The sequence below is a fragment of the Mustela putorius genome, unplaced genomic scaffold, assembly GCF_011764305.1.
Source record: "Mustela putorius furo isolate JIRA1106 unplaced genomic scaffold, ASM1176430v1.1 tig00000095_pilon_pilon_pilon, whole genome shotgun sequence".
In the NCBI taxonomy this organism is placed as follows: Eukaryota; Metazoa; Chordata; class Mammalia; order Carnivora; family Mustelidae; genus Mustela; species Mustela putorius.
The window spans coordinates 15,177,629-15,203,616 of record NW_025421280.1 but is presented as its reverse complement, the minus strand read 5'-3'; the positions used below and the strand labels follow the sequence as shown (position 1 = coordinate 15,203,616).

At 35.9% G+C, this 25,988-nt stretch overlaps 1 protein-coding gene across 3 annotated transcripts in view; it reads right to left on the bottom strand.

Moving 5' to 3' along the window:
* The window catches only part of DENND6A (DENN domain containing 6A), a 60,981-nt gene that overhangs the window by 34,481 nt on the left and 512 nt on the right, over window positions 1-25,988 (bottom strand). The window contains exons 2-9 of one of the 3 annotated variants that reach the window (XM_045078598.1): window positions 15,012-15,091; window positions 11,931-11,969; window positions 11,783-11,825; window positions 5,998-6,110; window positions 3,954-4,034; window positions 2,561-2,666; window positions 1,868-1,947; window positions 499-561 (exon numbers count right to left, since the gene is read on the bottom strand). In XM_045078598.1, coding sequence (XP_044934533.1) covers window positions 499-561; window positions 1,868-1,947; window positions 2,561-2,666; window positions 3,954-4,034; window positions 5,998-6,110; window positions 11,783-11,825; window positions 11,931-11,969; window positions 15,012-15,089 — 603 coding nt within the window. In that variant the 5' untranslated portion in view covers window positions 15,090-15,091. The remainder of the gene's footprint in view (window positions 1-498; window positions 562-1,867; window positions 1,948-2,560; window positions 2,667-3,953; window positions 4,035-5,997; window positions 6,111-11,782; window positions 11,826-11,930; window positions 11,970-15,011; window positions 15,092-25,988) is intronic. The other 2 variants (XM_045078586.1, XM_045078591.1) reach the window with 2 other exon arrangements.

Here is a 25,988-nt window from a genome sequence, read left to right as displayed (position 1 = left end):
GATTCCTTGGATAAAGCATTAACCCAACAATCAGATAGTAGATTAATTCACAACTGCCTGAAATATTACCATAATACAACAGGCAAAATTAGTTTTCCTACTGCTTTCCATTTTAATTCAATTCAAACAATGGGAGTGCTAATATACCAGTTACACATTTCAAATAAAAACTTCAACCCCACCCATGAACAGATGTAGCTTTAGGAGAAATGAAAGACAATCATAACTACAGAATCCTTTTGACTGAGTTTCCTACAAACAAAAGTCTGTTGACCTCTCTTCTAAGAAGATGAGAGGATTTACGTATTTTCCCCTAGTCCTCATAGTTACAATATAAATTCTGAGTTCTCTGAGTTCTTATTACAAAATTATTTAATGCGTATTTCAGTAATATTCAGACATATACCATATACCCAAGAAACTCTGCATCTGCTAGTTTTAAGAATTCAGTTAAAGAGACTATTTATGGTAGATTATTCTACCACAGTGCCACACTACCTGCTGAGTTAACTGTGCTATTTGAGTTGTCCCAGGCTTGTCATGACATGTGGGAATCCGTACCTTAAAGAGAAAGAGAAGAAATTAACTTTGGCTACAAAAGAATGTCCTTTATATAATTCTGAGTCCCATTACAATGAGGGATCAGAAACACTCTTACCACTAAAAAAGTATACTCAGCAATGCCTAAAAAGCCATAAAAACAAAAGTATCTGTATCAGACTTTACAACTACAGTCTCATTAATCTTTAGTCACAGCAGAAGGTAAGTGAAACAGGGGAGCCTGGGTGGCTCAGAGGGTTGAGCCTCTGCCTTCGGCTTAGGTCATGGTCCCAGGGTCCTGGGATCGAGCCCCACATTAGGCTCTCTGCTCAGTGGGGAGCCTGCTTCTCCCTCTCTCTCTGCCTGCTGCTCTGCCTACTTGTGATCTCTCTCTGTCAAATAAATAAATTAAAAATAAAATAAAATAAAAAAGAAGGTAAGTGAAACAAAATCTCCATATTCCCATACACATGGAAATCACTAACCCACTGAGAAGCAAATGTGCTGGAAAACAGAAAAAGGGCATCAGCTTCATACTGCTTCCTGTTTATTGTTCCAGTCTTTGCTTCATTAATACATACACACCCAAACACACCCTCTCAAGCTTGCCAAAATATGGGATAAATCTAACAGGAAACCATGAGAACTTTCAACCCAGAGTTACAAGTACTACTTTTGATGATCTCCCAGGGGAAAAAAACAGAACACATCCTACAGAAATGAGTAGATCTAAAAACAGAGCATTGCAAAAATAAGTCCAACTTGAAAATGAATTGCAAAAGCACTTAGGGAACATTCATACAAATCCTTTGAGCAAAATGTTACTACACTATGAAAGGAAAGGAAGGGAAAGGAAAAGAATAGAGAAAAGGAATGGAAAAGAAAGGAGAAGTGAATAGAGCACAATACCCTGGGATGGACATGTTTGGTCTGGCATTACACATTAAGATCATTCAAACCTAAGAACCAATGGCTTTTCTCATTTCTTTTAATTTTTACTAATTCATAGCCAATTCTACAAAGCATTCTGCAATTCCACCGTCTCTGGAGGGCCACAGAGTTGCAGAAGTCTAGAAGGTGGGATTTACATTCACATGTATTAAGTAAGAATGATACCTTTGTGCAAACTCTACAGGATGAAATGAAATAGGTGGCCCCTGGAGTTGTGTGACTAATGGCTCTGTACAGTAGGAGGAAGTGTGATACCTCTGTAACAAGTGAAAGCGGTAACAGGACTGGACATCACTAGAAAGTTAAAAAGCAAAACTCATCTATGAACTTCCTAGAGTTCCTCAGAAAATGAGACAAATGAAATAAAAGATATTACCTTCATTACAACCCCCATAATAGGCAGGTGTAATGTCTTCCCTGGCACTGGGGCAGGCCATCGGTCAACGTCATTACAAGCTGAAAAATAAAATATTTCCTTATTATAAGTTCCAATATTAAAATATGAAAAATGAAACATGAGAAATTAGAATTCCTTTCTATAGAGCAGGAAAAATATACTGGGAAGGTGGAAGATAAAAGGTAAAAGAAAAGTAAAAGTAGTGAAAATATATTACATTTCACCAGAAATATACCTGTGGTCTAGGATATAAACTGGTTCATCAATTTTTGAAAGCAACAAAGTAACAGGTTTAAAGGGAATTTTCCTATTTACTTATTGCTACTAAAATTAGCTACCAAAAGCATACCACCTGATAGAGGCCTCTATAAAGTGACAAAGATTTCTGTTTAAATAGTACTCCAAAAAGCAGAGCTATCAACTCCGTATTTGTTTATTATTACCCTAATAAATAGGCATCATCTATGTTGCAAAAGGAGGTACTAAAAGATAAGGTCTTTTGTGTTCGTAGGAAGAGGTGCAGAATAGTTTTATACCTCTCTCCTATCATGGAGCCCTTAAAATTCTTAACGAATTTTTTTAGAATGTCAACTTTATATTTGTCAGCCATTTCCAGTAAAATTTTTAAAACTCTTGCATAAAGGTATCTAACTCACACAGTGTTTAACTTACCTGCTTCCAAATAAGGTTCACTCTTTTCAAAATACTCTGGTGCTATCTGTTTGAGCACAGTGTGAAAAAAATGAATATAAGGAAGTTTGCTGATCAAAACCAAGGACTGGAGAGAAAAAAGAAACATGTTTTTTTAATTTTCTTAATGATTATAACTTAAACTTGTCATTTCTTACATAATCAATTACTAATGAGCTAAATTCAGCAAAAGTGTGGATTCATAATTTCCTATTAATAGACAAATGTCATGGATAATTGCTAAGGCCTCATTACTATTTACATTAGCAAAACAGTATCAGAATTAGCCAGATGAAATTCTCCTAATACAGAAGGAGCAAACTGTGATGCTTTTTCAAACTGAGACCTATGACAGTTGTATTTTAGTTTTCAATAGTCATAGCCATATACTTAGAAATTGTGACTTGGGGTGCCTAGGTGGTTCTGTCAGTCAAGCACCAAACTCTTGATTTCAGCTCAGGTCCTGATCTCAGGGTCCTGGGATCGAGCCCCACATCAAGCTCTGCACTCAGCGTGGAGTTTGCTTGTCTTTCTCCCTGACCACATGCTCGCTCTCTCTCTCTGCCCCATCCCTCAAATAAATAAATGAATAAATAAATAAAATCTTAAAAAAAATAAATTGTAACTTTATAGTTGGGTCACTTCAAATATGGATGATGCCCATCTTTTTCATCCATGTTTTTTGAAAACTACTTTTTATTTTTCCATCCAATATCAAGTAGTAGTCAAGGCACATTCTAGTTACAAAAAGTAAAGTTGTGTCCCTTTAGTTAGGATTAAATCAGAACCAATTTTTTGTTTAAATGGTGGTTAGAAATATTTTTAAAGTTTATTTATTTAAGTAATCTCTACGCCCAACATGGGGCTTGAACTAATAACCCCAACACCAAGAGTCACATGCTCTTCTGACTAAGCCAGTCAGGTCCCCCTAATTTATTTTAAGGAAATAAAATGACTGTACAGTTAGAGTGGAAAGAGTAATGATTAAGATGTTGCTACAGTGTATTTACTGACTCTTAGGTGTTTCAAAAAGATACTGCGGGCTTTTATTAGTTGTAATAATATTACAATCATCTGTTTATCCTTTCCCTCATTACAAAATGTGAAAATTAAACAGATTCTTCTGGCTTTGGGAGTTTCATACAATATCTATAATTTACCACCAGGAAACTAGCACAGAGATAGCAGAATGGCAAAATTCACTACTAGTTAAAAATCTAGGGACAAGTGTCTATAATCTAAAAAAGACAAAAATAAAACGTAAGTTGTAGTATGTTTAAAGATAAAATATCATTTAAAGACTATTCATCCTTACAATTTCTATTTTTTTAGCCACAATATAAAAGCATTTTTCCTTAGTGTATATGAAATTTACCTTCTGGAAGTAGCCTCTTTTTAGACTTTTATCTCGAACTTGTCGGAAATATACATATCCATAAAAATAAGCAGGATCCTTCTATGAAAGAAGTGACAAATAAAAAAATACATATTGCCATCCTTTATTATTAACATCATGCTGCTTTATAAACCTGAACTGAAATATAAGGTATACACAAAGAGCTAGTTATGCTTTTCCACCAACACAAATAATCATGACAGTAACTGGCAGATCCAAACCTGCTAGCTTGCCCAAAGGGGAAATAATTATAACTAAAGTACTGAAGTCAGATTTTTCCCACTACAGTTTACTCAGCTTATGTTCTTTGTTCATATTTGTACTAGTTAATGGAAGTCAGAAAACAATCAAATTCTGTTTTCCCCCAATGCTACTTATATATTTTTTAATTGTGCCTATAAGTAAGAGTTAGAGATAGTCCTAGTAAAATGAGGTATCCTATTGTAAAATTTCAAGAGAGAGAGAAAAAAGGAGTTAAATGCCAATGTGAATCTTACAAAGCCAGTTCTATTTTTACCTAATAGAAATGAAACACCGAAATGTTTATCAAAATACAATTTGAAAGTAACTACATTCCAAAAAACATAAGAAGTTTTTGTAACCTCATGAAATAAACTTTGACCCAGTTTCTAATTGGATTGTTACTCTTTGCTCAAATATTTATTAACCACCTGCTTAGAACAAGGCATTGTATTACATATTAGAGAAGTTAAAAGATGCTTCAAATACAATTCCTGAAGGAGCTCTTAATCTAAAGAGGGATGAAAACAAAGCTCAAGGCGGGTATATAGGAAAGAACACAGTGTTACAAGGAGGCCAAGAGGGAAGAGATTACAGCTGCCTATGCAGATCAGTAAAGATTTCATGGAGGCAGCTGTTTTTAAAGTGGGCACAGGATGGATATGATTTAAACAAAAGCAAAGATTCCAGGTTTATAGAGCCAGGAGTCTGAGCAAAAACAAGGACAGACAGAAAAAATACAAGCTACCTCAGGACAAAGCACATAGTTCAGTTTGGCTTAAATATGGTACCTGTACAGAAAGGAGATAAAGTTGGAAATTGGAAAAGTAAAGTGCTTAATTTGTAAGGCCCAAAAAGTGAGGATGAGGAAACAGTACTATCATTAGTTCTTTATTCCTTAAGCAATAGACAGTCCTTTTATATTTATTTTTATATAATATATATGTATACTTTAGCTAGCAACACTGTGTAAAATACATGACACTGGAAAAAACCCGCAAAAGATAGGTTATCCTTGGGCAAGTTTCTTCTCAACAGCCCTCAATTCCCTCATTTGCACAAGGAACTCTCTCAGAAAACTGTAACTCTCTCAGAAAACAGTTGAAAGAATATGTTAATAGCAATATCAAAAGGTCATGGAAAGAAGTAGATGGTTATAAGACATTTTGACAGTAATATTTTTGCTAACTGGGAGAGGGTTCCTGTCATTAGAAGAACCAGGGAGGTAAACTGCAAAAGCTGATTTTAGGCAAATGATTTCATACTGGATGTGCTGACAGGACATGTAGATGGAAATGTTCCTCATGCAGTTAGAGACAGAAATGTGGAATACCAAAAGAGACAACACTCTCAAATCATCTGAATTATTAAAATTGCCTTTAATAAATATTAAGTGTAAAACAAACCTCATTAAAAAATCAAAATGAGACAATTATAATTATATCATGAAGTAGGGAATCTTCAACTCTGAGTGATATTTACTGGTATAATACCACCTCAACTCCACATCTAAACAAAGAGTTATAAAAATTGAAGGAAAACTACCTCAACATTCTGATCAATTTCTATACTTCACAACGGCATTATGTGTTTCAAGAATAGTAACTTTATAGAGTTCCTTTCTTTCGTGAGTTGAATCCTTATACAATAGACTCACTTAGGAAATGTAGCACTATAATATAGTAATAAGACAAAAGCAAAATATTTCTGAATGCTATTAAGAGGTAGCTGAGTTCTAAAGTTTCCTCTCACGAGGACATTTTTCTATTACTACTTTTCCAACCTTTAAGTAAACTGGTAAATCTTTGTCATAATGATCCAGAAGACAATGCAGTGACACCCTCCTTCCAGAAGATTGTCGGAATCTAAAACAAAACTGGGTATCTCCAAGACAACCTAATGAAAACAAAAATGAAAGTAATTAAGAATAGCATAGTATAACATTTCTTTATCCAGATTCACCAAATGTTAGCACTAAAAAGGTCCTATGAATTGTTTAAACCCATTTTATTATGTTTTAGAGAAAAACTGGAGATTCTGATTGTTCAAGTGACTTGTCCAAAGCCATCTTTGTTGGTTAGAGGCACAGCCATTAGCAAAACATACATCTAAACTCCTAGGTCTCTTTACTATTTTTCCTATTCCTATTTTCCCCCATTTAATTTAAAAAATCTTTAAACTGTTTGCATTTAATGTTGACTCACAAACATAATAATGAGAAAAAGAAGCCAAATACAAAAGAACATATACTGTTCAAATCCATTTATATAGTTGCTTGTTTTTCTTTTTTAAAAGCAGGCAAACTATAGAGTTTAGGGATGCATGGTTGGGTGATAAAAGTATAAAGAAAAACAAGACACTTATCACTGTAAGAATCAGGACTGTGGTTGCATTTGGAGGGGGTGGGAAATAGTGCTCAGGAGGGGACATGAGGAGGCTTCTAAGGCACTGGCAATGTTCTATTTCTAGACCGTGTGTGTGTTTTACATTTCACAGTGGGAAGGTTTTTTTTAAAAAACATAATATAGCAGACTCAGGAAGTGCCCATGTAAGAGATTCACTATTTTCATCATTTTAATTTAAAGAGTTTTTTATTTTTTTCACTCTATTTTTGCTTTTCTTAAAATCAGAATAATGGCAATTTTTAAATATGCTACAATTTTTTTTTTTTGCAATTTTCACATGACACTGCCTCACTGTAATATAGGGAAATATAGTTATAAGAACAGTCTTGAAATGCCAATTTAGAACTGGCAAGTATGGGTCAACAATTATCTAAATTTAACATTATCAGTGATATAATTCTGTGAAGTGTTTCTACAGAAAAATGATACCTATATTCATATCTGTCTGCATAGAATGTCTTTAATTTCATTAGTCACTCATAGAAATTACTTAGATTTCTGTACCAGATTTAAGATAATCATTTCAAGCCTCTAAAAACATAATACAGATATCTTTGTCATATGTTTTGTATTCTTTGTTAATGATGCTATAATATCTAATAAGTGGTCCTCAGCTGCCAACATCTCCAAACACATCACAGCTACCTTAATGCGTGGTTAATCATTCATCAATATTTACTACTGTAGAAATTATAAAAAATATTTAAAAGTCTCTTAATGAAGAATCCTAGTTACCTGTGTAAGCTATAATATGTGACTAGCACACTAAGACCCATGCTGTCTGGCATGCATCTCTACCTATTTTACTATATCCTCCCTGAAATTTATTTTTGAAGATTTTATTTATTTAGTTGACAGAGAGAGATACAGCGAGAGAGGGAACACAAGCAGGTGGAGTGGGAGAGGGAGAAGCAGGCTCCCCGCTGAGTGAGGAGCCCAATATGGGGCTTGATCCCAGGAGCCTGGGATCATGACCCGAGCTGAAGGCAGATGCTTAATGACTGAGCCACCCAGATACTCCAAAAAGTTTTGACTAATAAAGTTTTTAAACATAACCACTTCTAGCAAACCTCTTAAAATATGTAAACTTTACCTGAACTGGCAATAATTACAAAAAACCATAAATAGTCTAAAAAGTAAAAGACACATTAAGTAGCTTTTCACTGAAATTCTTTCTGGTTATTATATTTAGAACTAATAAGATTATACTAAATATGAAATATGCTCAGGATTTTATTACTTACTATTATACAAAGAAGTACTTATATTTCTTTAGCACATGAAGTTCTTAACAAAGGAAGCAGAAACTTGGTAACACATTTAAGTTTTTAAAAAGCAACTAAGTATATAAACCTAAATGCATTCATAGAAATTAATATTCCTTTGGTGGTAGAGGAAAGAAACACAGGGGACTGGAGGATAAGTGAAATCAGTTTCTTGATAGTTTAAAAATAAAGAGAATACATGAGACCTGAGATAATGGAAAATACTTTTAGCATTGTTTTAGTTCAAGAGATTTATATGTTGATTGTTCAATTTTTCCCTTTAAAAGACATTTAAGTATTTTGTTCTCTGTTTTTGAAAGAAAGAAAAGAAATTTTTTCTTTATTTTTAAAATGAACAAACACTCAATAGCATTCATCAAAAGGGAAATGCAAATCAAAACGACAATGAGTTATCAACTCACACCTGTTAGAATGGCTAAAATCAAAACAGAAGAAACAAGTACTGGTGAGGATGTGGAGAAAAAGGAACCCTTGTGCACTGTTGGTGGGAATGAAAATTGGTGTAACCACTGTGGTAAACACTTTGGAGGTTCCTCAAAAAATTAAACATAGAACTACCCTACAATCTAGTAATCATACTACTAGGTATTTACCCAAAGAACACAAATTCAAAAGGATATATGCATCTCTATGTTTACTGCAGCATTATTTATAATAGCCAAATATGGAAGCAGCCCAAGTGCCCATCAATAAATGAATGCATAAAGAGGATGTGGTGTGTATACATGCACATACACATGCACACAAATCACATCTTGCACATTTATATATACACAATGGAATCTTACTTAGCCATAAAAAAAGAATGAAATCTTGTCATTTGCAACAACATGGATGATCTAGAGAATATAAAGCTATGCGAATGAGTTAGAGAAAGACAAATACCATACAATATCACTCATATGTGGAATTTAAGGAACAAAACAAAGGGAAAAGAGAAAAAACAAAGCAAGAAACAGACTCTTAACTATAGAGAACAAATAGATGGTTACCAGAGGGGAGATGGGTGGAGAGATGGGTAAAATAGGTGATAGGGATTAAAGAGTACACTTACACTGATGAGCATGGGGTAAAGTACAGAATTGTTGAATCACTATATTGTACACCTGCAACTAATATTATGCTCTATGTTAATTATACTGGAATTAAAACTAAAAACCCAAAATATTTTCTTAAGAAAGAAAAAAAACCCTGAGAAATACACACTGATTTCTCTGAGACACTTAATATGATAGAGCAGGAAAATGCATGGCTCATACTAACAATAAAGATCTATTTTTGATGAGGTTGTAGGGTATCAGGATTGCCTTGTCCTTCCTAGATATCATTTTCTGCATGGCAAATGTAAAAAATCTGATTGCCAGGGAGCAGGTAGCTCAGTCGTTAAGCGTATGCCCTCAGCTCAGGTCATGATCCCAGGGTCCTGGGATGGAGCCCTGTATCAGGCTCCCTACTCAGGAGGAAGCCTGCTTCTCCCTCTCCCACTCCCCATGCTTGTGTTCCCTTTCTCACTTTGTCTCTGTCAAATAAATAAATAAAATCTTAAAAAAAAAAAAGTCTGGTTGCCAATCTGTACTGTCAGTTGATACTTCTTTAGTAACCTTCAGTGTGTAAAGGGACAGACCTCTGAAACACAAAACAGGAGCCATTTACCTCAACTAACAAGGCTAACATGCCTAAAGCCTTTTTGACTTGCTGAACTATCTTTCTGACCAATTCTGTACAATTCTGCTTGTGAGTGCAGCTTGTCACTGGAAAGTTCTCACAGCATACCCATGATTTGAGAATGGAGCCGGGTGGTTAGGGATTTATAGCTGTGAGAGTTTTATTATTTCTTTTTCACAAAATTCAGCATTTCTTGTATTTCTAGATGCTATATAATATATCTGTTTCTTAAAAGCCAAAATGTGGCTTCTAAAGATAACAGTCACTCAAATGCAACAAGATATTGAAACCTAAAAACAAACTAACCCAAATTTTTTTCTAAAGTCACAGGATCTAAGGTCTGTGTGGACAGCAGGTGGAGGAAATGGAGAACTGGCAAATCACTCCACTGGGAATCCCAAAAGCATTCTTCTTTATCTGCATACCAGAGAGTCTAAATCTTGTTTTACTTTTTTTAAGTGTGCACCATGGAAACAAAACTTAAATTATGATTCTTTCCTAAAGACTGCTCTACTGTACCTGGATTTCCCTCCTTAACAAATAAAAGCTATTTTGGGAAAAATTAAATCTACTTCAAAGTTGGCAAAGGAATCCCAACATGCATTTCATAAATATCAGTGAAACAAACTGGATAATCAACAACTTAGAAGAGCACTCTCAAATACACATAAAACTCACAGCCTACTGCTGTCTAGCTTAATATTCATCTCCTAAGATGGCAAGGTGTCCTTTTTAAAACCTTTTGTCAATTTTATTTCTAAGTATCCACCATACTTTAAATAAAATGAACCCTAATTCATTTGATGAGCAGCTTATAAATAAGGCATTACAAAACATCTGAACATCATTCAAATGTCTGAAATACTGAACAAATTCTGATTTTACATGGAGTTACACTTGAGTCTAAATTCGAACTAAAAGGGAGACAGGGAGGGACTGACTACAAAACTAAAAATTAAAAAAGGCTATCCAAACAACATGTAATTAGCTTCTTAGCCTTGAAGATCATGTGGAGAGGTGAAAAAGAGCCCTGAAAACCGGCTGTGATCTGAAAGAGAAGAGTGTGCAGTGTAATCCACTGTGACTCCAATCACATAAAATCAGTTCAACCTGTAATGCATAAAACTCAGCTTACCCCGAGTCCTGGAAGTCCAATCCAACACACTCACTACATTCAGAAGTACATGCGTGGACTTTGTAAGGAAATGAGGAATGATCCTATAGGACTTCTCTATCATTATTTAATTAATAGGCAAACATACCAAGAGATTCTAAGAATTCCAGGTTAGAACACAAGTCCTACTGGGATTTCTCAAAGGCTTTCTTTTTTTTTAAACCAAGATACCATTTCTTTTTCACATAATTCCTAAAACCTGAATTGCACATGTACATAGGAAAGAACTCTAGAAGCATTTATAAGGAAAGGAGGAATTAGTTTAAAAATTAAAATATCAAATCTCCCAAATAAGATGAACTAAACTGAATTAACAGGACATTAGAAGTAACCACAAAAGGAAAGGGAACTGGAGTGCCTTTGCTTCATAGGGTTCTAACTGTGTGTGGTCTAAGATGTGGAATGTTCTGGTCACTAGAAGCTTGAAAAGCTGTTTTGAAAGGGAAACATAAGAGGTAACCTGAAAGATTTCAACAATTAGGACCACACAAAGGGAGAGTTTGAAAAAGACCAGCAAAAACAAACTTGATAGTAACAGCAAACACTTACACGGTGTTTTTTATATGCTAAGCACTATTCCAAATGCTTTATGTATATTAACGCACACAAACTACTAAAGTAATTGATGGCCATGCTTCATAACCAGATTCACCCTATTGTGTATGTGTGTGTGTTTTAACTCACTGCTTTTACAGAGTTCTTGGTAAGCTTCCAAATCCTGAACTGAAAGTAAACTACCTACTATAAATCCCCAAACACACCAATGTTGCTGGTTTTCAATCTCTTCACTATTTCAACATTTTATTGCTCCTTGATGTTTTACCTCACTACAACGTAAGTTATTTTAAAAGTTGAACAAACTAAAATAAAAAAAGACATGACTGGCATCATAAAACTGAGAATCACAATCACTGACTTCTTAGGTGGAAACTGAATTTGCATTCTAACATTCTATTTCAAACCATTTTCATATATTAAGAGTATAATCAATATGCTTAGTAAAAAATTCAACAAAAATACCACATGAAAAATAGTTACCTGAATTTGAATCTGGAAAAGACAAATAGCAAATATTGGTTTTCTGAAAAAGAAAACAAAAGCTATATATACTGACACACACACACACACACCAATAAAAACAAACAGAATATTACAGCAGACTATATGGAGCAATATTTTTACTTACTTCTTTATCAGTAAGTTTGGAATGCTGAGGATAAATTACCTGGAAGAAAAAGAATTAAATCTTGTTAGACAATATACTAAGTGTATATTTTAGACATTAGCAGGTACTTCTAGTACTGGTTGGCTACGGTTAAATAGTTTCAAGAAATAGTTCGCAAACTTCCAATAATGACACATGGGAGAAACTGGGAGAACTGAGCTGGATTTATATTAGGAAAAAAAATTTCCGAGTCAAAGTTACCTCTAAAAGAATGGTGAAATCTTGGTTTATCAAGAATAATTTACCAACTGAATTACTAGTAACTTAAAGCTTACTGAGTCTTGTCTTTGGAAACTGAAAAGCTAAAGAAAATTCGATCTATCAGCTGGGTAGTACTCAAGAAATAATGATGGTCAATAGATTCTAAGAAGTAATGTAAATACCACCTACTTATTAAAAGAAAAGCTGTTAAGAGAAAATGATTATCTATAGTTTAAGAAATCTCAAAGGCCATCTCCCACCATAAAGTCTATCCTAATTTCCTCCAATCCCTTAAAAAAGTCATTGCATTTTCTTAGGACAGGTCAGTTTAGTGCCTGTAGTGATCATAGCCACCTTCTGAGGACACTCCTGCCCCAAAGCCACTGCAAAGGAAGCAAGAATAGGCCAGAACAACTCCTGTCAGAATAAGCACTAGTAAACACCAGACCCAAAGGCAGTGACTCTATAAGTCAGTCAACCAACTACCTAGATGTGGCTGGGTGTGAAAATTCTGCCCAAAAGAATACAGTGCTCAAGTGGACCAATCCAGACTCTCTTGGTAATTTAAAGAAGAAAAGAGATTAAGAGCAGCAGATTGGGGCGCATGGGTGGATCAGTGGGTTAAAGCCTCTGCCTTCGGCTCAGGTCATGATCCTGGGGTCCTGGGATTGAGCCCCGCATCGGGCTGTCTGCTCCGCGGAGAGCCTGCTTCCTCCTCTCTCTCTCTCTGCCTGCCTCTCTGCCTACTTGTGATCTCTGTCTGTCAAATAAATAAATAAAATCTTAAAAAAAAAAAAAAGAGCAGCAGGTTAGTGGCTGATGGCAAAAAGGGGAGAAAACAACACAGAGTAGCTAAATTATGTTAATGTTGGGTTGCTAATGTGGGGATCCATGATTTCCCACTTCTGGAAGAATTCATGAGTTCTTCCCATTCCCCAGCTGCCCCAAAGCCTAATAATCTTCCATTTCCAGATATAACATATAGTAGTATCACATTATAAACCATATTTAAATGGTTTCATACATTTATTTCACTTAGCTAGTCCTCATAATAATAGACAAGGCCAGTAACATTATCTCCACTGTATATATAAGAAAATTAAAGTAAGAAGAAAGATGGAGAGAACTAATGCTTAATGAGTATCTTCCAGAGTTTTTAATTTTCACAACAATTCTGTCAATTCTCCTTGTCTTTACAGAAGAGGGGACAAGTTCACAGTAGCTAAATAACTCTTCTGAATTTTACTTATTTAGTAAGTGCCAGAGGTGGGCTTGAACGTAGGCCTGTCTCATTCCAAAGTACACAAGCCACCGTTCTTCACTCCACCCTTAGCAGTGATCATTACTGTGCAATCACAGCCCTCTTTCCCCACTAGCTAGGATGTGGCATATCATCCTTCTCTCAATCTAGGGCTACGGGGAGGATCTAGAGAGCTGATACATTACATGAAAACCCATCTACCATTTCTGGAATAGAGAATGACACCAAAGCCAATATTCTCTCTACTTATTCTGCTTTTGCATCCTGTGTTCTAACCAATCTAAATTAACCTCTGTTTCACAATTCATGAACATATGAATCTGGTCTGTTTTGTTCACTACTCTATTTTTACACCTAGAATAGTCTCTGCTGCATAGTAAACACTAAAAATAGATTTCTTCAATAAGTGGCTATACCCTTAAATTAGTTCAACACCACAATATTTAATAATATGTAATTATTCTTCACACACACATAGATCTCCCTTGCTTCACCTTGAGACCATTTTACCTTGTTACCTTTCAAGCAGAAATGGCAAACTTATAACCTATTTAGCCCTATTTTATGAAATTCTCATTACATGTAAATTATACCAGAGTTGTCATCTTGGTATATTTAGCAGCCTGTAGTAATAGCTTTACCTTAGACTCTAAGCTCAGTTTTATGTGAATGTCCTTCAGATTTTTCTTTCCTGAAATTAAAGTATAAACTCAAAAGCAAATATACAAAATTTCACTTTTTTGTTACCTAAAGACTTCACAATGGTTCCTCTGGACTTTGGTCTTGTATGGTTTAAAATACCAGCATGACAATATAGAAAAAAATGTTGGTATGTTTTACCCACATATATGAGTAGCTTGAATATATATAATGTGTGTGTGTGTGTGTGTATTTAAGGGGTTTAAGTATGCTATATATATTTAAGTAAGCTAAAAAGATCTAAGAACTATATAAACTATCAAGTCTGCCCTTTAAAAACTCTGATTGTACTAGATTATCAAAGAGTATTCTAGAATTTCATTTTAATGTACTCCATTAGGACTGCCCAGTGTTCTAATTCAGAATAGATGAAATACTCAAAAAGGAGTAATGTACCTTTATATGTTATAGGTATGAAAATGTCCACAGTGTACTGAAGATAAAAAAAATAGAGGGGCACCTGGGTGGCTCAGTCATTAAACCTCTGCCTTCAGCTCAGGTCATGATCCCACAGTCCTGGGATTGAGCCCCGCATCAGGCTCTCTGCTTGAGGGAATCCTGCTTCTCCCTCTCTCTCTGCTAGCATTCCCTTCCTTACCGTGTCTCTCTGTCAAATAAAGTCTTTAAAAAAAAGAAAATAGAAAAAAAATCATACTTAATTTTAAAACTTCAATTAAACTCCCCAGGGAAAAATTTAAAAAGTAACCACTGCCAAGTATCTCAAACTGCACAAATTGCAACCATTACTAGGTTATCTATGTACATAATTTATCTTGTAAAAAATAATGTATAAATTTAAGTATGGGCAATCAATGTTAGTTTAGTCAGTTAGCTCCTGATAACTATACAGGCATTAATCAACTGTGGATTGGCCCCAGTACCTGGAGACGCCTCTCGCTTGAAGTTTCCTCTCTCCACAGCTCAAGTCCAGGCATCTCTGTCCCCCAGGCCACTGGCATTCCTGGGAGGCATCAAAGGGGGACAGAGAGCATCAGCTAATGTCACCCTGGTTCTGTTACCTATGTTAAGATCTTCCATGTTATAAGAAATAAGGGAGAGATGGCCAAGTAATAAGCCAAGAAAAAAGTAAGTTTCATTTGATATCATTATTAAGGCCTAAAAATGATAACATAGCATAAATATCTCACATCATGATGTAATAGGAAAAATGTACCCCGGGGAAAAAATAATAATATACCTACTGGAAAAGAGTATTACAAAACCTTTTAAATCAGGTTATTCTCTTCAAAGGTATGTCTATCTGCCACTTGCCCCTGCATATCCTAACATTCCCACCTCAATGCAGAAGTAATTATGGGTCCCAGGAGAAAGAAAATTAGGAACACCAGTTAACTTACTGCTAGTACCACTCGGACATGGGGAAAATTCATGCCTGTCATGCATCCCAGTTATCTGTGAATGGATGCTTGCCTGTTGTCATGTCATTCAGTGTCTGTTTCCATTGCACAACCCTACCCTAGCATCTCAGGCCCAGCGAGACTACATCCCAGGCCATCCCAGGCCTGCCCTGATTTCCTACATTAACATTAATCACATATAAATATCATCAAAGCATCATTAAAAAGAGGATTAATTTCAAAACTAATAAGAACCCTGGCTGCCTATCAGTCCATGGAGTGTGCAACTTTTGATCTTGGGGTTGAAAGTTTGGGCCTCACACTGGGTGCAGAGATAACTTAAAAATAAAATCTTATTTAGTTATCTATTTTTAATTTTTTTTTTAAGTAGGCTCCACACAGAGCATGGAGCCCAATGCAGGGCTTGAATTCACAACCCTGAGATGAAGACCTGAGCTGAGATCAAGAGTTGGATGCTTAACCAAGTGAGCCACCCAGGTGCCCCCAAAATAAAATATTTTTTAAGAAGTTATGTTTTCAAAGATTAGACAAGAATACTCATTCCAAACTGAAAATGGAAACTATTTACAGGCAAAAAACAAAAACAACTAAAAAAAAAACAAAAAACAAAAACCAACTCTACATTTTTCAATTGGTTATGTACTGGTTATTTTTAAAAACTGGCTGGAAAATATCTTAAGATATGTTAAACATAATATCTTTTAAAAGGCTTTTTAATATGAAAAATAAAGCAATGACACCCCAGTAGCAGTGAGTATACCTAACACTGAGATGCTGATTGCTAAATACCATTCTGAAATAAAAAGAACCAGGGCATCTTAGGAAGGTAGCAGATTACAGGGCTGGGACAGGAAAAATACAAGATAATCCTGGAGCATCTTGTTGTGCCAAAAAAGAAGTGTTCAAAAAAAGGAGGGGGGCAGGATTAAAGGACAGAGGAGCCAACCTAAAAAGACACCAATGCTCAAAGCTATAATGATTTGATTAACAAAATAAATAATGATAGTATTAGATTATAACCCAAATAATAAGTATCCCTCAGTCTGTACTGATATAGAGGGATGGATGGATGGATGAGAGAAAAGGGACAACTCTTCCTCATAAAAGAATTCTAACTAATAAATATAGGAGTAAGGAAAATTTAAAAATCACGGTTAGAACACCAGAATAGTAATTGCTGCAGCTAAGATCCACTTGTGGATGCTGAATTAGCAGACCAAGCTCAGAAAACAAGATACTGTGCAGTTCAATTTCTAACACAATAAACACTTATTAATTACAAAGACAAAAACAGAACTTTATAGTGGATAAACATGGCAGACATTATCTCAACCAAGTAATCAAGGTTAAAGTTACCAATAATGAGACATTTTAATTTTAATGTCCTGTACTTCTTGAGATGATGTTCTGAGAAGGACACATCGTATCTGGGGTATTCTTCCCAGTAATTTATAACCTCAGACTAATCATGACCTACACACTAGAAAAAAAACAAAATTTAAAGGTAGACTATAAACTATATGAACAGTACTCCAAAGAATCAAGGTCTTGAGAGACAAGGAAAGATTGAGAAGCTCCACAGACAGAAGAGGACTATGGAGTTATAATACCTACATACAATGTAGAGAACTGGATTGGATCTTGAAACAGATAAAGCACATTAGTAGAAAAACTGATGACTCCCAATAAACTCTGTTTAGTAAATTGTATCATGCCAATGTTAAATTCTTTGTCTTGATTATTATACTATGTTTATATAAAATGTTAACTTCAGAGAAATCTAAATACTTATATAACTCCATGTAAGCCAAAAATTATATCAAAATGAAGTTTTAAAAAAAGTAACACTTCTACTTCATATCATATACAAAAACTAACCCAGAGTGGATTAAAGACCTAAATGTAAGAGTTAAAACTACAAATATCTTATAAGAAAACACAGGAATAAATCTTTATAGCTGTGGATTAGCCAATAGCTTCTTAGGTATAATCAAAGCACAAGCAACCAAAGAAACAGAAACTGAACTTCATCAAAATTTAAAACTTTTGTGTTTCAAAGAACACTACCAAGAAGATGAAGACAATCCACAGAATGGAAGGAACTATTTGCAAATCATGTATTTGATGAGGGTCTAAGGTACAGAATATATAAAGAATTCTCACAATTCAATAAAAAAGTCAAGTGACCCAATGTTTAAATGGGTAAAGGATTTGATTAGACATTTCTCCAAAAAGATATACAAAAGGCCAATAAGCATATGAAAAGCCACTTGGCACCATTAGTCATTAGGGAAAATGCAAATAAAATTATAATAAGATACCATCTCATATCCACTAGGACAGCTGTAATCAAAAAGACAGACAAGAATTAGTGCTGACAAGATATGGAGAAATTAGAACCCTCACACATTACTAAAATAAATGTGAAAATACAGCCACCCTGGAAAACAGCTTAGTAGTTTCTCAAAAAAGTAAAAATAATTACCTTATTACATAGCAATTTCATTCCAAGACAAGTGAAAACATATGTTCACACAAAAACTTAAAACAAATGTTCATAGCAGCATTATTCATAATACCCAAAAAGTAGAAAAAAAAGCAAAATTTTCATCAAATGATGAATGGATAAGCAAAATGTCATATTTCCTTTTAATATATAAAATTCAGTCATAAAAAGGAATGAAGTACTGACATATACTACAACATGGATGAACTCTGAAAATATTATACTAAGTGAAAGAAGCCAGAGAAAAAAATGCAAAATGAAATTATGATTTCATTCATATGAAATGTATAGAACAGGAGAATCCATAGAGAAAGTAGATGAGTGGTTGCCAGGGTCTGGGGGGATGGGGCAATGGCTCATGACTGAAAGAAGACATAAGGGAAATTTCTGGGGGCAGTGATAACATTCTGTTTCTTGATCTCCAGAGTAGTGAAATGATATGCTCACTTTATGAAAATTTACCAAACTCAGGGGGTGCCTGGGTGGCTCAGTGGGTTAAACCTCTGCCTTCGGCTCAGGTCATGATCCCAGGGTCCTGGGATCGAGCCCCGCATCGGGCTCTCTGCTCAGTGGGGAGCCTGCTTCCTCCTCTCTCTCTATGCCTGCCTCTCTGCCTACTTGTGATCTCTGTCTGTCAAATAAATAAATAAAATCTTTAAAAAAAAAATGTCTACTTATTTCAAGGAGTGGGAAAAAACAGCCTGACATCACAGTGTCAGAACAGACTGGACCTCAGTCTAAGGTTCCAGCTCACTCAAGAACTAAACTAAATTATATTACTAGAAAACATGGTCAGTTTGAACATGGAATGGACCATGAAGCATTTTTCTCTAATAAGAGTAAAGTTTAGATACAATTGTCCATTTTTCACATCATAAAGCACTTGTGAACTAACTGGAGGGAGGAACATTCCAGATTTCTCCATACTGGGATTATATAGTTTCATAACAGAACCAGAGATCAGTAGCACTGAAGAAGCCCTTGTACTATCTGGGAGCCTAAGCTCAGGAGATTACTCAAACTTCAACTCTCAAACCACAAAACTACATCAAGCTACTATGAAGTGCTACAAGTTCACAAGGAAATTTAAAGGCCATTATTAGCATCTGCAAACCCTCCTATTATAACCCTCACTGTTTAATGGCCTACCGTCCATGCTAGACTGGAAGCTCAATGAAGGGAGGCTTCATCAAAGCTTTATCTCCAAAACACAACTGTGTCTGGTTATGGTAGCTGCCCAGTAAGCATCTGCTGAATAGACAGTTCGATGAGACGGTCCAGCAACAGTTACACCAAACACCTGTTTTGATTAAAACAGTAAACTTGCAGAGGAGCAAATACTGGGGTTATAGAGCACCCAGTCTGAGGGAAAGACACAACCCTTCACAGAACCGTCTTCACCCTTCTCAAAAAAATAAACTTTGCTAAGATAAAGAACACTATAGTGAATACCTCAGGCTCCACCCTGCTAGGGGATAAAAAGGAAGAGGCAAGAAGCAGAAGTGAAAAAGAAAGGGGAGTAAATTCTAACTGCTCTTTTAAAAATGGTACAGAGGTTTGCCTTCACCCCATAGCAGAGCTTTATCTCCAATTTGGAGCTTTTTTGTTTTTTATTTTTAAAAAACTGTGGGGCACCTGGGTGGCTCAGTTGGTTAGGCATCTGCCTTTGGCTTGGTCATGATCTAGGGTTCCTGGGATCAAGCTTGGGTCAGGCTCTCTGCTCAGCAGGGAGTCATCTTCTCCCTCTTCCTCCGTGTTCTCTCTCTAGGTTTTTTCAAATAAATAAATAAACAAAGTGTGTATGGGGGCAGAGGGAGGCTGAGATCAGTAATCCAAATGAAATCAGGACTCACACGATATATTAATGATCAACTGTCCTGCTTTTTACAGATTATTTCATTGGGTTCAAATTATTTTCAGCAAGAAGTGGAATACAATCTATATGTACACACAAATAGGCTATGTCATAGATTATCAGCAAATGAAACCTTATAGACTTGATTTCCAGGAACTGTTTTATTTTTAACTTTGATTTTTCATTATACATATATATATATATTTTAAAGATTTTATTTAAATGGCAGAGAGTACAAGCAGGGGGAGCAGCAGGGAGAGGGAGAAGCAGGCACCCCACTGAGCAGGGAGCCCAACGTGGGGTTGGACCTGGGATCATGACAGAGCAGAAGGCAGACGCTTAATGGACTGAGCCACCCAGGAGCCCCATTTTTTTTTTCTTTTTTGGTAATCTCTACACCCAACATGGGGATCAAACTCACAAGGCCATGATCAAGAGTTGCATACTCTTATGACTGAGCCAGCCAGTTGTCCTCCCAGGAAGTACTTTAAATACTTGGGATTCACGTCTAAAACTGTGGGGTTTTTTAAAAAAATCAATTTAAGGTAAAATAGTAAGAGTAAGAAAATAACCAAGAGCAGTCCTACACTGATTACTGAACGTGCAAGGACACTAACTATAATACGGGAGGAACATTTGGGCAAACATTAAAGGACAGGCATTAATTCTTAAATGCATTCTCATTCTTAGTACCTCCAACAACACTCTTAGGGTATTATTTTTCTGCTTTATAGTTGAGGGAAATGAGACTCAGAAAATTGAAGAAACTGTGAGACTCAGAAAATTGAAGAAACTGGCCAAAAATCAGACAACCAGATGTTCAAAACCCAACAGCTTGTGCTCTCTTTACTAGAGGGGGAGGGACAAGCAGACTCCGCACTGAGTGCGCAGCGCAACTTGGGAGCTCCATCCCACCATCCTGAGGTAATGACCTGAGCTGAAATCAAGAGTTGGATGCTTAACTGAGCCACCCAGATGCTCTCTCCCTTTTGTAAAAAAATTTAATGAAAAAAAAACTAATTTTAAAAAAAATTTATCATTTATTTTTATTTTGTTTATTTTTTGAGAAAGAGGAAGGCAATTGTGTGAAGGGTTGTTTCTCTCCCTTTTAAACTGGATGCTCCCAAACCTCAATTTTGGACTGAAATTGTCCAAAGAGTTGTTAAGTTGATAAAGACTTCAAGGAGGAAAAGCTACTAATGATGCCTCAATTCTTATAAAATCAAGGACTAGAGAGGTTCAGGAGGTGACCTCACATTACACATTAGAGAAATGTCAACTTCCTAGGACACTCTGTAAGTTCATATGATTTTTTTTCTTAGTTTAGAGCAGTGTTATTTAACGAATTATATAATCTTCTTTTCTTTCTCTTTTTTTTTTTAGTTTCAGAGGTGGAATTTAGTGATTCATCAGTTGCATACAACACCCAGTGCTCATTAGTTTCAGTACCCTCCTTAATGCCCAACACCAGTACATTACAAGGATTATTCACCATGACCAAGTGTGATTTATTCCTGGGCTGCAAATCAATGTGACACACCACACTAATAAAAGACAAGAACCAGATGACTCTGCATTTGACAAAAGATAGCCTCCTTTCTTGATAAAAACTCTCCACTGTGTAGTTCATGTGATTTAAAGGCTCTCAAAAATTCCTCTCCCTTTCTCTCTCAAATCAATCAATCAATCAATCAAGTGGGGTGGCTCACTCAGTTAAGAGTCCAATTCTTTGATTTTGGCTCAGGTCATCATCTCAGGGCGGTGGGATAGAGCCCCAAGTCAGGCTTTACACTTAGTGCAGTCTGCTTGTCCCTCTCCTTCTGCTCCTCCCCTCTCTCCAACCCCCTCAACTCTCTCAAATAAAATCAATCAATCAATAAATAAATCTTTAAAGGTGCTCAGAAATTCAAAACATTTCTAAAATGTGTGTACGGGTAGCAAATAATTCTCTACACTGTGAAGATAAAAGAAAACCACTAAATATCCAAATTAAGAAAAATGGTTAAATAAATTATGTTCCATAAAACTGTACTAATAAAGAGTCTTTAATGATCTGGTAAATCTGGTAAATGTTTATCAATAAAAGCAGGCTCTGGGCTCTGCTGGGTGGCTCAGTTGGGTAAGTGTCTGCCTTTGGCTCAGGTCATGATCCCAGGGTCCTGGGATGAGTTCCAAGTTGGGCTCCTTGCTCAGTGGTGAGCCTGCTTCTCTCTCTGCCTGCCACTCCCTCTGCTTGTGCTCTCTTTCTTTCTCTCTGGCAAAGAAATAAATAAATAAATAAAATCTTAAAAAAAAAAAAAAAAAGCAGACTCTGATAGTAAATCTGTTTATGGTATTGCTGCCCATCCCATGCTTTGGAAGTGTCCCCTCCTCCTTTTACAAGTAGCCACTATGGTCACTGAAACGCGGTTTCCTAACAGATGACTGAACAAAAGGGAGCACCTGACCCATGCTGGGCCAATCAGATATTCTAGTATTTGAATTGAGCTTCAGCCTGGCTCCAGAATATAAAAGTAGTTTGGCTAAAATCAGTATCACAATAATCCAAAATCAAGAGAAACTGAGGTGCAGAAACTGAGACCCTTGCAAAAGAAACCAGTCTCCGCACAAAGAATGGAACAGACTGGCAAAGAGAAGCAGAGACAAAAGACCACACAGCTCCGGAGAAACAAAGGCAAAATGCCTGAGGCTTTCCAAATCCCATGAGGTTCATTCCAGCTTCCTGCAACTGGGTTCCAAGAGAATCCTTATAATCAATCTTTTTTCTTAAATTTATTTGAGAGCGTTTCTGTTCCTAACAATCAAATTAATTCTTGACAGATATGAATTATGTAAAAAAAAAAAGCATTAATGAAAATATCAACTATTAATAGCACTTGTTTCTTGGTATAATTATGAGTGATGTCTTCTAATGTTTATAATTTTCTTTCTTGCCAAGTTTTCAACAATGAGCATATTATTACTCAATCAGGGAGAAAAAACTTGAATAAATGAGGCAATTCTGAATTCAGATAATTAAGGCTTTACTATATAATCAGGTAATTTTAGAGCTGGAAGTAACTTAAGAGTTTATAAAAATCCAGAGGATTTGAAACTGCGTTCCAGAGGTCACGTGGATTCTATGGTGACGCTCTAGGGTCACCATAGAAGAAGGAAGAAGCTAAGCACACCTCCTATAGTCAACACCTTTTATAGTTTCTTTCCAACTTAAAAGATACTGTTCATTGTCCCCTTTACCAAGGACAGGGCCCAACAGACATTTTATGCAAAATGGACCACTCCTCTAACCACACAGTCTTCAGCTGATTGTTTGCCCTAAACCAGGCCTGAGTACCTTCCTCTGGCATCTCTCTTCATTGAAGTGACTGAAAAAGGCAATTTCTCCACCATAAAGATTATAGAAGCCAAGGAAATAAGTTGCAGAGAGCATGAAGCATGAACAAAATCCCAAAAACAAAAGCATAAGCAAGAGGCTTCCAAGTTATGAGCACGAGTCATTTTATGAAGCCCCAACAGTTTTGTGCATTGAATATCTTGAAAACTCTATGCTGTTCAGCAAGTTTCCTTCTCTGCTTGAGCTATAGCTTAGTTTCCATTGTCTGCAACCAAATACACACACACACACACACACACACACACACAGGGACCCCATCTCAACCAGGTTAGCCATTGAGGTCCCATATTAGATTTTTATTTAGACAGGGAAAAAAATTTCCCTGTTTAAAAAATTTTAAAAAGTACTGATTCTACTAACACAACTTCATTTTACTAGTGAGAAAATTAAGGTTCAAAAGTCTTGCCTTTACAAAGCAAGTTAAGGATTTTCTCCACTGAAAATGAAAAGGGAATTTCAATACTTCCCAAACACAGACTTACATAGGTCTTAAGTCACAGGTATTGTTCCCAACATTTCACCATTAATTCCTCTAATTCTCCCAGCAGTGCTCTGATGCAGGTACTGTTACAGAGGTAGTGTGAGTCAAGTGTAGTAATATGCCCAAAGTCACAGACTCAAATCTAGGCAGTCCAGCTCTGGAGTCTCAGTTCTTGACTGATATATTATACTGTCTCTTTGATAAGGATTTAAGCTTAACCAAGTCGTGCTGTTCATGCATTTGTTTAAAATTTACAAATGGTACTTTCTGTGATGGCACAACGGAGTCTTACATCTCCTTCAACCCTAAAATTCAAAGACGGTGATAGCACAGGTGTCTTCTAGGATATTTTAGTCCAAATTTAGTTTTTACCTATTCTTTAATTAATTTCCCTTTTGAGTCTCTATTGTTGTGCATTATAGGAATTATGGCTGGAGCTACTGTATGTCACTTTCCCAACACAAGTCTATGTTCACCACCTTCTTTTCCCATTACAGCCACCCCACCTGTCCATTTTGGCCTGGATAGAGCCATAATACAAAAATGAAATACATTTTTTTAACTATTTCATTATATTCATTACTAATTTGTGTTCCTTTTTCTTCTCTTAAAAGTGGCAAGGTATAATATTCTACATTTCTCATAAAAATGAAACAAAATTATGTTGCAACCCATTTAATGTGTTTATCTTTCTTTGGACCCTTTATTAGGGAATCTTCCCCACCCTCATTCAACGCCTTCTAAAATCAGTGATTCTTAATCTGGAAACAGTGGAACAGAAGATCCACAGATGACCACCAGATAGCCCACAGAAGTATATACTTAATTTTGTATTAGTAAGCATTTTTATAACGGAGTTTATATTTTTTTAAAAGATCCAGAATAAAAAAAAGTTAAGAACTACTGACCTAAAGAAAACTGTTCAGTAGCATATCCCATGGGAAATGAAATTCAAAATAAGTCCTTTAATGATTCACATTTTTGTAGCATCTCCATTATCTAAATACTGTCTATCTGGTCTGAAGAACAGGCTTATAAATAATGTCCCAAATGATTAGAGTCCACAAAGATCTCCTTCAGCTACTTTAAAATACAATCAACTACAACAACCCACTCCTAAGTTTACGGTTAAACTGTATTTTACTACATATATAACTTCAAGTTAACATGTCAATGTAAATGAAAGATGACTTATAAATCTCTAATTCAAAGTCTTTGGAAACTGTTGTTTGTCTCAACAAGATAAAGAATTGCTCATGTATTCACTCATTCCATCAAGTACATATGGAACACCACTAATGTACCAAGCATGGGATTTGACCCTATCTTCTTCCGTGATTAATTCTTGGTTCCCCTCTAAATTGCAGTCTACATCTACAAATACAGGTTAAAGCGTTTTGTTCATATTTGTATGCGCAGCAACCACCAAAAGGCCTACATCTTAGTGGAAACCTAATGTGTACTGAACTGCATAATGATAAAACAGAGAAGACATGTTGAATACAAAAGCAGTAGTTTTGCTTTAAGAAAAACCTCCCAAGCCCATTTTCATAGCTAACTCATGCCACTAAAGTCTGAATGAGGTGGTTCATTAAAATCTATCATCATCACCAAAACAAACAGACAAAAATTTTCTAAACATACCTCCTTCTAATAAGGTTTTCCTTGGATACAATGACAAGCCATGTCTTATGCTACAAAAGGGACCCTAAACAATGTCAAGAATAAATAACATTCGAAGGCCTTTCAATAAGACACCATAAGATGGAAAACTTGAATGATTCACAAGCAAGATGAACTATGAACTATGTTAATCTTGATCACAGCTTTCAGGCCAACTGTTTTCAAAAGCAAGGTCAAGGAATAAAAGAAACGATTTTTTAAAAATAACAGAAATGAGGAACAAAATGAGGAAATGGAGAAAATCATGCTGAGATAAGCATTTTGGCTCAGGCTGAGGGGAATGCTCTCAGAATTACTGGAAATGGCCAAAACGGTCAAGGAGTCTACAAAGTTGGTTGTGTGAGGCTTGGTTATTATAGTTCACCATATGTCAGGGGCATTGTTCTCGTCTTCAAAAAAAGTCCCCAACATCCTGCCTGCAGCCTTCTCCCGGTGCCGCTAACCATTTGTTATTCCTGTGACACCGGGCTAAAAACAAAAATAAACAAAAACGAACCTCAGCAAGTATTTAGGAGGGGCCTAGAGAGAACTTTTCACCCCTAGCCGCAGCCCACGATCCT